Source organism: Candoia aspera, chromosome 7 (assembly GCF_035149785.1).
Source record: "Candoia aspera isolate rCanAsp1 chromosome 7, rCanAsp1.hap2, whole genome shotgun sequence".
NCBI classification, from domain to species: domain Eukaryota; kingdom Metazoa; phylum Chordata; class Lepidosauria; order Squamata; family Boidae; genus Candoia; species Candoia aspera.
In genome coordinates, this window is record NC_086159.1 from 1510289 (window position 1) to 1524631 (window position 14343).

At 49.7% G+C, this 14343-nt stretch overlaps 1 protein-coding gene across 1 annotated transcript; it reads left to right on the top strand.

Annotated features, from left to right (window-relative positions):
• The first annotated feature begins 4762 nt into the window (after window positions 1–4762).
• LOC134501138 (C-type lectin-like) lies at window positions 4763–11134 on the top strand. Its single transcript, XM_063308745.1, has 5 exons — window positions 4763–4894; window positions 5016–5210; window positions 6957–7103; window positions 9261–9375; window positions 10839–11134. The coding sequence occupies exons 1-5, from the start codon at window positions 4763–4765 to the stop codon at window positions 10907–10909; spliced, it is 660 nt and encodes a 219-aa protein (XP_063164815.1). The 3' UTR covers window positions 10910–11134.
• The last annotated feature ends 3209 nt before the right edge of the window (window positions 11135–14343 follow it).

The window sequence follows — 14343 nt, forward strand, 5'->3', positions numbered from 1 at the left end:
AAGAGTTCCCTGAAGGTGATGCAAACTCAGTTCCGCTGCGAGAACTAAAATCTTGTTTAGCAGCGTAAGAACTTAAGTGGAACTCAATAGTGCAAAAGTTGGGACAGGTGAAACACAGGAGCTGGTTACACCCTGGGACCCGGCGCCCCCCAAGGTGTCATTACGCCCACCAGATATTTGAAGGAATTGGCTTTGCCTTCCATGCATTTACCTATGGAGGTAATATCTCCAGCCTCAGGGGGGAGAGTTACTTATTTAAAAGACATGGCCACCCATCGTGAAACACAACTCTAAGCAACTCACCACAACAATGAAAACTGAAGTAAAGGCAAAAACCTGGCTCCGTAGCCAACAATCTTCAGTCCATGAAACCATACAACCCTCGGGCTTGGGCCTCACTCTGTCCCCATGCTGGGGGAACAGCCAGCCCCTTGTGGCTTTCCAGAAGGCTAAAAGGGTGGGGGCCTGCCAGGCTCCGGGGGAAGGGTGTCCCATGGGGCAGGGGTTGCTATGGGGAAGGAGTGCTTCCTGGGCCTTGCTAGATGGCAACATGTAAGAGAAGGGACTTGGGTTGTGCCCGCCTATCTGACCTGGCTGAGTGGGCAAACACCCTTAGGGAGAGGTGGTCCTGCAAATAACCTGGCCCTGTGCCATGTAGGGCTTTAAAAGGGATAACCAGCACCTTGAATGGCACCTGGAAAGAAACTGGGAGCCAGTGTAGCTCATGCAACCGTGGTGTAAATGGGCAAAACAAGGGGCACCCGACACTGCATGTGCCGCCACATTCTGGACCAGTTGTAAGTTCTGGGTGGTCTTCAAGGACAGCCCCATTGCAGTACTCCAACCAAGAAGTGACCAAGGCCTGAGTGACCGTGAGCAAGGCCTCCTGGTCCAGGAATGGGCACAATCGATGCGCAAGAGGGTTCTGTGCCAAGGCCCCCCTAGACATGGCCATCCTCTGCTCCTTGAGCGGGAGCCGAGAGTCAAGGGGCACCCCCACATTGTGCACCAGGGAAGTACTACCCCATCGAGAATTAGAGAGAACTCTTCACCGGACTCAGGAGAGCCCCAAAACCAAAGCCACTGCATCTTGCAGGGAGGCATTCACCACTGCATGAGCCCAAGCATGTACCGCCTCCTGGGAGGCCTTGATCAGCCAGGAGAGGCATGAGACTAGGACACAGGTGGCCAAATCACAGCCGTGAGGACCCGGTCCACTTCCTGAAGACTGACCAGCTCAGACCTCTCCCAGATTGCCAAGCTCAGATGTGTCTTGATCGCTTCCAAAGGACCTGCCCAGCCACCATCCAACTCCAAGCACAGTCGAGAGACTTTGACAAATGCTGAGAATCTTCCTCATAGTGTCCCTGGAAGGGCTACCTGGTTCCTTCTTACCCAAGAGGGACCTGGTCACCAGAAACAGGCTACAGAGGCAATGAGAGCAAGTTCACTTTGCCACCCTTACCACCACGAGGCAAGTTCTGATGAAGGCCTTCACCTGCGCTCAGTCAGCTTTGCGCTCCATCTTTCGCCAGCACTACTATGGGTGTCCATTGCGTCATTCATCTCCCGGAGCTCTTCAATAAACCACATCGCTCCACAAGATCTGCAGCCACAGAGAGTCTGCACAGGTGGGATCCGGCCTGGGGCCCTGCCACGTGCTCATTCCAAGCTGTGACAAGGACCTCTGCCGAACCGGAGCTGTGGGGAAACCCAGGCTCCCTCTGAAACTGCATTGGGCCCATCAGTCGCCTGGGGCAGGCGTGTATCATCTGCCAGTGTAGGGTGGCCTCCACAATTTTTTTTCTATAGCTGCCTCACTAATGAGTAAAAAAAATCATCTACTCGTCTGGAGACCCCCAGGTTGGGTACGGCTGTCTTAGACCTTCTGTATCTCAGTTCAGAATATTGCCTTATAAAAGATATAAGACCTCTTGGTGAGGCTGGTAATTCAAATCAGAGCCCTGCCTTTGGCATCCAATGGACCTGCTAGACTTCCCAATGGACATGGAGAGTTTAGTAAGTAGTCTTCTTAAAAGTAGAAGATCAGACGTGTTCTGGAGCTCGATCAAGTGTGAGGCCCATCTTCTGTGTCACCCACTGGTCAACGGGGAGCCTGAGGAGTCTCCCAAGTCTGGACTGGCCTTTCCATGCAGCTGAAATTTCAGGCCCTTGCTTTGGATTCAGGAAGTGGGAAACGACCATTTGTCTTTGTAGCCGTTCACAGCCCCCTTGACCCTGGCAGCAAAGCCCACCACTTGCACTGTGCACAAAGATGTCCTTCATCTCTCTACGAGTCAAGCCACCTTATATTTGACCTGCTGAAGTCCAAGGCATGGCAGGGCAGGTGGTGGCGGGTGGCAGGGGAGGATTAAGTTGACCGTGGGTATAAACTGGAACTTTTCCCCAGCCAGGCTCAGGCCCAGGGCTAGAACTAAACCTTTCTTGGCAGATAACTGAGGAGCCTAAGAAGATCCTGAAGTTAGGTCAGACAAAACGCTTCTGTAGCCCACTGTCCTGGTCACCGTTGCGATGTTCGCTCCATCGTAACGGTCCGCATGCCAGAGTGTTGATGCGTGTTCCTGGCCGGGAGGTGCTGCTGATAAACCTTGTACGGGGAGATGTGTGGGGCTGTGCCAGGAAGGAATGTGTTTGGGCTGTCTCTTAAACGTCAAGGCCTTTTTGCCCGTCGATCAGCAGAGCTCGTTAGGAGCACCTGGGAATGTGGGATTGCTCTGTATGCGGGGGGGGGGGGGTCGTTGCTGGAAACGGAGCTATTTAGTTTGAGTTTAGGCGCGCTTTTCTCATTCTCAGCTTTCTCTCTGTTTGCACCTTATTCTAAATAAACCAGACCTTAAACTTAGACTTGGAGTCTGCGCATTTTATTTGAGTAGGGCGATCGTTACACCCACTTCTTCTGCCAGTGGACAACCAGATGCCTCAATGGGACAAAGCTGAATGTTAATGCACACAAACATGTACACACACACAGAGGGAGAGAGACTCACACGCAAATGCCATAAAAAGCAGACACTGGTTACTGCCCTAGAAATTGTCGATGCTGAGATGATATATGAGATGGTTTTATTGCTATATTACATCCTGTTCTTGGCAGTCTGGTGCAAGAACAGGTTATCAGCAATATTTGTAATGTCCCTGATAGCATTTGGGGAGTCATATCTGGGCATCTCAGAAAGGAGGAAGTTCTAGGATAAACACAGCCCAGAAAACAGTCCAAGGCTTTGCAATTTTCTGAAGAACAGCTGGATGATGGGTTTCTCTGTCCTGCACAGGTCTTTCCAGGATGTTAGCTTCCTGGTTTTGATTGTCTTACCTTGCTGTGCCAAGTGTGGGCAGGTAAGCCCTGGTATATAAGCTTGAGAATAGACCGTTGGTGGCTTAGAGGATCCCTCCCCCGGACCGGAGACCACGCCGAAGGTGAGAGCAGCAGCTTCAGGGGTGCTTCTTTTCCCACTGCTGTGTGCAACCTTCCTCTGATCAAAAAGGGTTTCGTCGAATGTCCCGATGCAGCACCCCTCACCCACCCCCACCCCATCCCCCCTTTTTCATTCTTGTAGGTTGAAACTCTTCAAGCCCATTCGCAGGGATCCCCTGACGAAAAAGGTATACAGTAAGATGCATTTTCGTTTCCTGAGAATGCATCATTGCATCCGTGTTGACAAAGTACCCGAAGGGCCCGTTTCTCCCGTAAGAGATGGATGGTTTGCATTGCATTTATTTAGGCCTTTTTCGGCAGCCGAGGTGATTCAGGGGGTTAAGAAGGGGAGGGTTGCGTTTCCTGGCCACGGAAGAGGTGCCAGAGACTGGAGCCTTGGGGCGTTAGTCTGTTCCCTTTAGGCTTTGAGTTCAGCGCAGTTACGGATTAGCTCTGCTTTCTCCAAATCCTCCCGTGAGGTGGCCTGCTCTGGCTCCGCACCACCCACACATGTTGGGCCACGCCAGCTGTGACCCAAATCGTAACGGCCACGGTGGGAGGGAGAAATTACGGGTCAGCCCATCTGAAGAGCTCCACCTGGGGAGGTGGACCGGGCCACTTCCTTCCCTCTCCTCTCAGATCTGCCGCCCCGGAGCCAGGGGCTTCGGGGGCTTCTCAAAATGTCAGTTTGGAGAGTTACAGGCTGTGAGTCCAGGCAGACCGGGGTCTCTCCCAGTTGCCCTGGGGAGGGGAGGGGAGGGGAGGGGGCCGGGATTCAGAGAAGAACAGGAAGGGTGCGCGGTCGAGATGTGGGCTCTGCTGCTCTTCTGGGGAGGGACGCCTGAAAGGTGGCCTGGCTTTGTCGTTTAGGATCCTTCTCAACTCCTGCTTGTCCCCTCAGGCCTGGAGATGCTTCTCATCGTTTGCTTCGTCTTTGGTCTCTTCGGCAGCCTTGCCTGGGCAGGAAGTAAGTTGTTGCCAGCACTCCAAATAGGATACATCTCCTTGCCAAGGGCGTTTTGTGAAATGTGGGTGCCTCTGTTGGCCTGGGGGTGTTTGGGGGCTATCACTTAGCAAGGGAAAACCTCTGTGCTCCTGAGAGGGGCATCTGAATGGAGGCTCGAAAAAGGGACTGAAACTGCGGTCTTTTTTCACACGCATTGCATGTGAGACACATGTCGAAGAGCGGGAGGGGCTTCGATTATGCAGTCACAGCTGCTGCCATGATACGATGCCCCACCCCATGCCCCCTGCTGCAACACCCCTCCTCTTGCGTTCAGAGACCCAGAAACTTTTTAAAAATAAACCAGTCCAAAAGACAGGACAATGATTAATGGCTGGTACAGAGGGGGTTCCAAACTGGAACTGGCTACAAGAGCTGAGAAGCAGGGACCAGCTGGCCTCCTGGAGCCGTGGGGGCTCCATCGCGAGCGGCTTCCACGCAAAGGTTGGGATGCGGTGCGCATTCCAGCCCTGCACAGGGGTCAGACTAGAAGACCTCCAAGGCCATTCCCAACCCCGTGGTTCTGTGAAATGATACTTACATTTGGCAACCGAGTACTGGCATCTGCCAAATCAGGCTGGCATCTGTGCCAGCGCAACCGAGCGCAATGCTCTGCCCCCCACTCCCAGCCTATCCTCTTGCTTTCCCACTCCGTTTCTCCTGGCAGATCTTCGGACCGTCTGCCCTCCGGGCACCTTCGCCCATCGAGATGGAAACCAGTGGTACTGCTACAAGTTCTATGAAGATCGACTCACCTTTCAAGAGGCAGAGGTAACTCGCCTGAGCTGGAGACTTTCCCTTGATCTGGCCCAGAACTTTTCCAGACTGCGGGACAGCAAAGAGATCGTGCCATTTTTAAATGAAGAGCACCTACTGTATGCCTCTTCCTTAAACAAAACAAGTGATTGAGGCCTAAGAAATAGTAAACGTTTGGTAAGAAGTAGTAGTTTCTTACTACTAGGAATAGTAGTAAGAAATAGTAAAGTTTAGAAATAGTAAAAAGAAGAAATAATGAAGTTTAGTAAGAAATAGTAGAAGGAATAGAAAAGAAATAGTAAAGCTTAGTAAGCTGATAATAAATCTGAATGGGACTGATGATCTGGCTTGTGATGGAGTATTCAACATCTGAGTGAAATTTGTTAAAGGAACGAGGACTTGGTTTAAAACTCATCCCGCTGCTGTATTTAAATGGGATTGAGTAGTGTGTGACTTAACATGTTGTGGAAGTCAGCTATTGTCTCAGCCATGTTGTGCGAACAAGGCCAATAAGTTAAGCCATCCAGGGAGTCCTCGTTTAGCGACCATTCGCAGTTACAATGGTGATGAAAAAGTAACTTCACAACCAGTCCTCACATTTATGACCTTCGCAGGGCTGTAAAGCAAAGGAAAGCTGAAGAAAGATTGTAAGCACGGGTTTTATTTTTTATTTTTTATTTATTCATTTATAAATTTATTCACCGCCCATCTCCCCCTCATGGGGGACTCTGGGCGGTTAGTTGTGGGTTCACTTAGTGGCTGCTTCACTTAATGACCAAGTTGCTGGTCCCAATTGTGGTCACTAAACGAGGATGACCTGCACTTTCAAAGGTTCAAGCCAGGCTGTTTCAAAGTGGCCCCTTGCCTCTAAGCGTGTCGTGGCCCTGTTGCTTCTGGTTGCTCACGTTTGCAGCCCCTCTTAGCAGCCCCCCTGATATGGCAACGTAGCAGAGAGGACCTTCTCGGATGGGCACTGGCTGAAGTCCAGCTGTGCAGCCACCTCAGCACAGGCCAAATTCTTCCAGACCGGACCACTTGGACTCTGCTGGTGAATCCTGCGAGGCGTGCTGAGCCCTGCCCCACCCCCACCAGAGCCCCCTTGGTGCCTGCAGCCCCACGGCCTTCCCGGCTGGGCGGCTTCCTCACACAGTCCTGCAGTGTGTAACGGAGGCTATCCAGCCTGGCACCTCTGACCACCGGGCATGCTTCAAGCCCTCCTTTTGCTCTGCTGAAAGGAAGTGCGTCAGCTCCACAGCCCAGACCTCCCGGGTGGCCTGAAACTAAGTCACTTTGCATAGGCCTGTGCAGCATGTTCCGTGGGTAAATCAGCTGGGTTTGTTAACCTGGACTTAGAGTTAAGCACACAGACCTAATTCAGCCTTTATGCAGTCGCTTCCTGGGTTACCCTGATTGACATTAGAGGACCTGGTCACTCTTTCCAGGGCAAGACGTCCAACTAGGGAGGCATCAGCCTGCCAGCTGTCAAAAAGTCATCTGGGTCTTCCTACTATGGTTTCATTATTTCTTATTTAAACAAAACTATTATTATTATTGTGTATCTCCAAATCATCCCATCCTGGTGGATATCTGGCCCCTTCCCACACTGCATGACTATCAGGATCGTAGCAGTCCTGCAATCTTCTCCCGCCCAGGGTGGACACCCAGGTTTGCTGGTGGTAAATGAGTAGCCGTGGCCAAGGAGGACGTCACCGGGCATCCCGTTTTCCTAAGGGGACCTTCCCAGTTCTTCTCTCCACGCAGGAGGAGTGTCAGTTCAGGTGGAAAGGTCATCTAGCATCCCTAACAAGTGACACCCAGGCAAAGCTCGTTGGCACCTATGTCGCCAAAGAGAACATAGAAAACGCCTACGTCTGGATTGGGCTGCAACGAACCCCAACATCTGATCAGGTGAGTGTTTGGTCCCCCTGTCCCTGAGCAGCACAGGAAGTGGCAGTTGTTTCCACACAGACGCTTCTTCAGTACTGATTTACAGCATCGTGGAAAAGCCTAGCAGCCCTGATCACAATGATCAAAACAGCGTAGTGATTGTCAGATATCAGTATGCATTTGTTAGGAACAAATCCCGCCACGCTGTCTTTATCTCACTGTTTCATCAGACAGTTGACTCAGTGGATTATGGTTATGCTGCAGACATAATACAGGTAGTCCTTGCTTAATGACCATTCGCTTAGTGATGGTTCGGACTTACGATGGCGCTAAAACCGACTTAAGGCCGATCCTCGCACTTATGACCATCGCAGCATCCCTGCAGTCACACGATTGTGATTTGAGCTCTTGGCAACTGATTCGCATTTATGACCAGTGGCTTCCAGCTAACAAAATCAATAGTAAACTCTGTGATTTGCCTAACGACCATGGTGATTCACCTAGTGACCACCACACAAAAATAGTCATAAAATAGGGTCAGATTCATTTAATGACTGCATGGCTGAATGACCAAAATTCCAGTCCCAATTGTGGTCATTAAGTGAGGACTACCTGTATATCTTGATTTCAGGAAAGCATTTGAAAAAGTACCCATGACATACCAATTAGCAAGCTAATTATGTTTCATGGCATCTGACAAAGAAGTGGCTGCATAGTTGCCTTGAAAATCTTACTCCCAGAATAAAAAAGTGGAAGGGATTTGGAGATCATCTATTCCAATCTCCTGCTCTGTGCGAAAATCCTTCATTCCAGCATCTCCAAAGGACCGCCGTCAAGCCTTTGCTTAAATGCATCTTGCAAATGACAGTTCAGATCTTCTGGGTTTCATCTGTCCCTTGTTCCATTTTTTTTTGCCATTAGGAAATTCTTTTGATTCCCACTGAAATGTATAATATTGGTAACTTAAACCCACTCTTTCTCGTTCTTCCTTCTGAAACAACGCTAAGCCAATCAGTCCCGTCCTCTGTAGAACAGTCCTTCAGATACCTGAAGATAGCTACCCTGCCTCCCCGAAACTTTCTCGTCTCCAGACTAAACACGGGTACAGTTTCCAGCCTGAGGTTCTCCTCAGGTTTTCCTTCCGAGCCTCTTATCATCTTGATTGCTCTCCTCGGGGCACGCTTCAGTGCTTTGTGCCCTTCCCGAAATACAGTAGCCAGAACCGGACACAATATCCTGGCTGGTGCCACCAGAATTAATCCTGGATCTTCCACTTGTCAACGTTTTCATCTGTGCTTTGGATGAAAAAGTGGAGGGAATGCTAAACTGGGTAGGATAGATAACAGCCCAGAGACGGAACTCGCCCTCAATGATCTTGATAGGTTAGAGAAATGGGCTGAAAGGAACAGCTTGAAATGTAAAGTCCTTTTCTGAGGAAACCAAAACCGAATGCCCAGGTGCCAGGTGAGGGGTACCACCTGGCTGAAGGCTTCATGACGTGTGAAAGAGAGCGTGGAGCAGTAGTTGGCTGGAAATGGAACACGAGATAGCAGTGTGATGATGTGGCTGCAAACAAGGCAAATGTGACTTCAGGTTGCATCCACTGGAGTAGGATGTCCAGAACAGGGGAAGTAATTGTTCTGTTTTATACTGCTTTGGTCAGACCCTGCCTAAAATACCGTGACCATTTGGGGCATCACACCTTAAGAAGGATTTGGTGACATTCGAAGAGGTGCAGAGAAGAGCAACGAGGGTGATCAGAGGACTGGAAGGAGAGGCTGAAGAAGCAGGGCATGTTTAGCTTTCAGGACAGACAGAACCCAAATGGAATTAATAGCCCAGAGAGGTGGTGGGGAGTTTCAATTGGTCAAGAGGACTTGAAGCAACGTCTGCAGGAGATGCTTTAATCTGGATTCCTGCACTGACCAGGCGGCTGGGCTCAAAGGCTCAGGGGCCCCTTGCAGCTCCAGGAGCCTTGGATGCTATGCATCTGAAGAACTTCATTGAATCTTTACCTAGGACAATCGAAAGAATGATTTAGGGTAGTATGCACGTGGACTTCCCCCTTTAAATTAATCTAAGCTACCTTTAGAATTGAAATTTTAAATGTTCTGTCTCTGTCTTCTCCCCCCCACACACACTGGCCCACCTCAATGTGCTTTATACCGTACTGTGCAGAATACTGGCTGGCGCTGGACGGATGGCACACGATCTCGGTATACCAGTTGGAACCGTGGTGAACCCAATAATGCAACTGGGAAGGAGCTTTGCGTATTTCTCCTTCCTCACTCAGGTCAGTGGCAAAAGTCATCATTCCTCGGCGTGGCTGGAGTTTGCATCTGTCATCCCAGGAAAGCAGTTAATGTGTCCTTCAGCGCTTCTTTCCTCGTTCTGCCTCCAATTTTCTTTCAGGAACTCCAGCCTGTTGATTTATTGCCTTTTCGGGAAACGTTGTCCCTTCCTGCTCCTTAGGCTCTGCTCTTTCCCTTTACGCCTGTTATCAACTCTTGATCCAGCAGAAACCCAGACGGGTGCTGGAAGTCCAGAAACCGGTGACCTTCAAAAGCTCTTTAGGAATGACCAATGGAAGCACCCTGGAGCTGCATCAGGCCATCTTGCCCAGTGTACTGCATCCATAGTGGCCAAGCAGCTTCAAACACAATGGTACTTCTCCACTTGTGTCCCTTGGCAGTTGGTAGCAGGAGACAGACTGCTCATTCGGTATTATCTCTAATATTCTAGCCAATCTTGGCTGATCCCCCCCAAACTGAGCTAGTTCAGACCTGATTAGCACCTGGATGGAGACATCCAGGAAATCCCATGGTTTTAGGCCAGACAGGGAAGTTGGAAAATTACGCAGAAGGCAATAGCAAACCACGTTTTTGTTGGTACAAAAAAGGGAAGGGAAGGGAAGGGAAGGGAGATATCCCCGCAGACCCTGTGAACAACTTGAAGGGGACTTTTTTGGGTGGCTGGCTTACAGCACGTATTGGACATCTTAACAGGCAAAAGTTAGCAATTTCTGGAATTTCATGAAACGATAGCTTGTCTTCTCAGCATCTGCCACAGAGGTAACTTAGTCTAGTCATTTCTTTCTACTATTTCTCGTTCACAGTCAAGGCTGGACAGCTGTAAATGTGTGAATTTATTTATTTTCTTTCAAACAGTTATATTTATATGGCCACCCAACTCAACCAATCTGACTCTGGGTGGCATACAACAACAAAAATAAGCATACAACCTAAAACACCAGCCACATCTCATTAAAAAGATAACCCAGATGTGCAAAATAGCAAACTGAATGGAATAGATTAAAATAGTCTTTTTCAAACTTGCCAACTTTGAGATGGGTGGACTTCAAATCCCAGCATGCCGGCTGGGGAATTCTGGGAGTTGAAGGCCACACTTCTGAAAGTTGCCAAGTTTGAAAAACACAGGATTAAAACAACCTCAGGGGACTCCACTCACCTAGACCTAGAACTTGAGGGAAGACCCAGCGCTTAGCTGCCTTTATAAAAGAGTTAGGGCCTGTCATAGTTCAGCAGGAAGATTGTTCTGCAGAATGGAGGCAGCCACCGAAAAGGCACGCTTTCTGGATCCTGTCAGATGGCAATACTTAAATGAGGGGAGCTGCAGCATGCCCCCCCCAATAGTGGGGTGGGCAGATGTTCTTGGGAGCAGGCAGTCTGCCAGTAGCCCAGTCCTGTGCCACGTGGGGCTTTCAAGGTGATAACCAGTGATATTCCTCTCTTTCAGGGTACATGAAATGGAATGATAAAAACTGTGACTTCACCACTCCATTTCTCTGCAAATGGAAACCCTCTTAAGCCAAGGTTGCAGATGGAGTTGGGAGTGCTCCCCATTGATTTGAAACCTGAGCTGAAGATAGTTTGGTTCCATCTGAAATCCTTCTCCATGGCACAAAGCCTCTTTGCCAGGAAGACCATCTGAACATCAAGCAGCTGGTTACTCGGTGTCCTCTAGACTTGCTTCGCTTCCCCTCTTTCTGAAGAAAGTGCTCCTCACTTGATAATAAAGTCTGCTCTGCCATTGTCTTGAGTTTGGCCTTCCTCTCCCAGGCAGTGCAGGGCCCCTCTCTGAATAAGTCTCAGAGGGAAGAGAGTGTGTGCAGACATCCTTGTCAAAAACACATAATGCAACCTTACTGATTCCTTTCCTGGGGTCACTTCTCTCCCGCCCTTTCTTCAGCGGTTGGGATGTATGGGAATAGATGTTCCCCCAAGGTGAAAAAGAGCCATACAGGATGGGTGGTTGGAGAATAAGATGGCTGAATAAGACCAAAAACATTAATCAGAAAGCGTGGAAAGAAATACATTCATAATACCCATCTTCTGGTTAATTGGCATCTCCTGTAGGTTCTGGTGAGCAAGCAGTAAAGTCTTTCTCAGGGTGTTTGATCTGCAAAAGCAAGGATGCTAATTTCCTTAAAAGGTTCCCCCTTCCCACTGATGACAGATCAGCTCCAAGGGCTCCCGAACCCTCCATAGCCGTAACAAACCACTTCGCACTCCAACTTCACACCCACTCCCATCTGGCGACACGGAGTCCATTCCTTGGAGAAGGAAATGATGGTAGATGCTCCGATCAGGGGTTTTGTAAAACCTTTGATCGGGAGGGTCTGACACCAAGGGCATCATGAACAAGGAGCATCTGAGTCTAAGGCATACCGGGCTGCTACCACTTTTCTTCCGCTTCAGAATTCTCATTTGAGTAAGGTCCCTCCATTCTCTCAATAAACACAGGGCCTGAACGAGCCTAAGTTATGCTTTGGACATTCCATAAATCCCCAAGGGAGAACCAAGAAAATGTTTGACTTGCTCTGGGGTTCAACAGAGAACAAGCCTGTCCTCTCTTGTTCTTGACATCCATAAAGTCCTTGGTAGGACACTGTCCCACCTCCTCTAAATAAAGGTCTGTGTTAATTTGGAATCAGGTCAATTTACAATATTTGCTGAGATGATCAAAAACAGAGACCTTGCCAGAGACCGGTTTAATTATGTCATAGATGTCTACTGTCTTGCTGGATTCCAGAACGTGATTGATACGTGGAAATTGGACAAAGAGTCTTGGGGATCAGAAGGACAAAGTGCTGCTTAGGTTGGTGGAGGTGCTTCAGGGAAGCTGTCTTTCCTAGTGGACGGAGAGGTTAGGGTGGGGGTGCCCCTTTCAAGTTGCCTCTTGCAAACCCAGAAGCCACACCTTCCTCCTCATGTTCCTCACCCAATTTTAGGCTGAGGTGCAGCACCTCTGAACAAGGAAGTTCCACCCTCAATACAAGATTATAATTTATTTACTTTGTGTGTAGATGTTCCTGGTTGGACTCTCTTGAATCGTGATGCAAACAGCTCCCTTGCCTGTCTGGTAAAAAAAAGGGGTAGGAAAATGCACCTCTGTAGGTTTCCTGCAGTGAGCTTTGGTCCAGGGAGCTGCTCTGCGGGGCACTTTGGTCAAAGCCTTGTCCAATCCAAGCCTAGGAAGGCTGGAAAGGGCTGGGCTCTCAGTGGTGGCAAATTGTGGTTTATTGTGAGTCTCAGGCAGGGGAAGGTCCCCGAATGGAGATTCTTGGGAGGAATCGGGTATTTAGGCCTTCCTGGTCCCTCCGCACTTCCCTCTCCTCACAATGCCTCCCCACAACGAAAGGAAGGAGAATCCTCGATGGGCCACCAAGCAACTCACCCTTGCTGCTTATCCCACCTGCAGAAGACCGGCTGTGGCTGAAGCAGAATCAGGCTCCCCCCAGGTTCTCCCACAGCCGGGGTTCAGATGCCTTGAGAATGGAGGTGGTTCAGCCAGAAGTCTGCAAGCAGGGCAGGAAGGGCGATCTTGGGGAGCTCATTCTCACAACAAGGGCAAATCTCCCTGTTGCCTGCATTATCCGTGGCAGGCGGTGCTCATGGGGGAAAGTGTGCTTCCCGTATTCTGCAGGGAGCGGAGCTGGGAGGAGAAGCAGAAGGGACCTTCTGGGGCGAAACTCTCTCATCTGGGACTTGTCAGCTGGCACAGGGTTCAGTTAATCGTCTGAGGGCTGCGGGGTGCAGAGGAAGGAAGGGTGCAGGGCAGACTAATTTTTATGCTGTGCGTGGACAAAAGCCTTCAAGATGTTGAAGAGAGAGGTCAAACTAAATGCGATCCCTGGGGAAGGGAATGGCAACCCACCCCAGTATTCTTGCCGTGAAAACTCAATGGATCAGTACAACCAGGGATATGTCGGTATACCATCGGAAGATGAGACCCCCAGGTCGGAAGATGGTCAAAATGCTACTGGGGAGGAACAGAGGATGAGTTCAACTAGCCCCAGACGTGATGACGCAGCTAGCTCAAAGCCGGAAGGACGGCTAGCGGCCGACGGTGCTGGTGGTGAACGGCGAATCCGATGTTCTAAGGATCAACACACCATTGGAACCTGGAATGTAAGATCTATGAGCCAGGGCAAATTGGATGTGGTTATTGGAGAGATGTCCAGATTAAAGATAGACATTTCGGGCGTCAGTGAACTGAAATGGACTGGAATGGGCCACTTCACATCAAATGACCACCAGATCTACTACCGTGGACAAGAGGACCACAGAAGAAATGGAGTAGCCTTCATAATTAACAGAAAAGTGGCTAAAGCAGTGCTTGGATACAATCCAAAGAGTGATAGAATGATCTCAATTCGAATTCAGGGCAAGCCATCTAACATCACAGTGATCCAAATATACGCCCCAACTACAGATGCTGAAGAAGCTGAAGTAGAGCTATGAGGATCTGCAGCACCTACTGGACCACCCGCCTAAAAGAGATGTTATTTTCATCACGGGAGACTGGAATGCTAAGGTGGGCAGTCAAATGACACCTTCAATTACAGGTAAGCATGGCCTGGGAGAACAAAACAAAGCAGGACATAGGCTGATAGAATTTTGCCAAGACAACTCACTCTGCATAACAAACACTCTCTTCCAACAAGCTAAGAGACAGCTTTATACATGGACTTCACCAGATGGACAACACCGAAACCAGATTGACTACATCTTTTGCAGCCAAAGGTGGTGGACATCTGTACAGTCCGTAAAAACAAGACCCGGAGATGACTGTAGTTCAGATCACAAACTTCGAGAGTGGAGGGCAAAAGGAAGAGGGGCCGACCAAGGGCAAGATGGATGGATGGATGGATGGATGATATTCTAGAGGTGACGGACCCGTCCCTGGGGGAGTTGGGGGTGTTGAGAGCTGACAGGAAGCTCTGGCCTGGGCTGGTCCA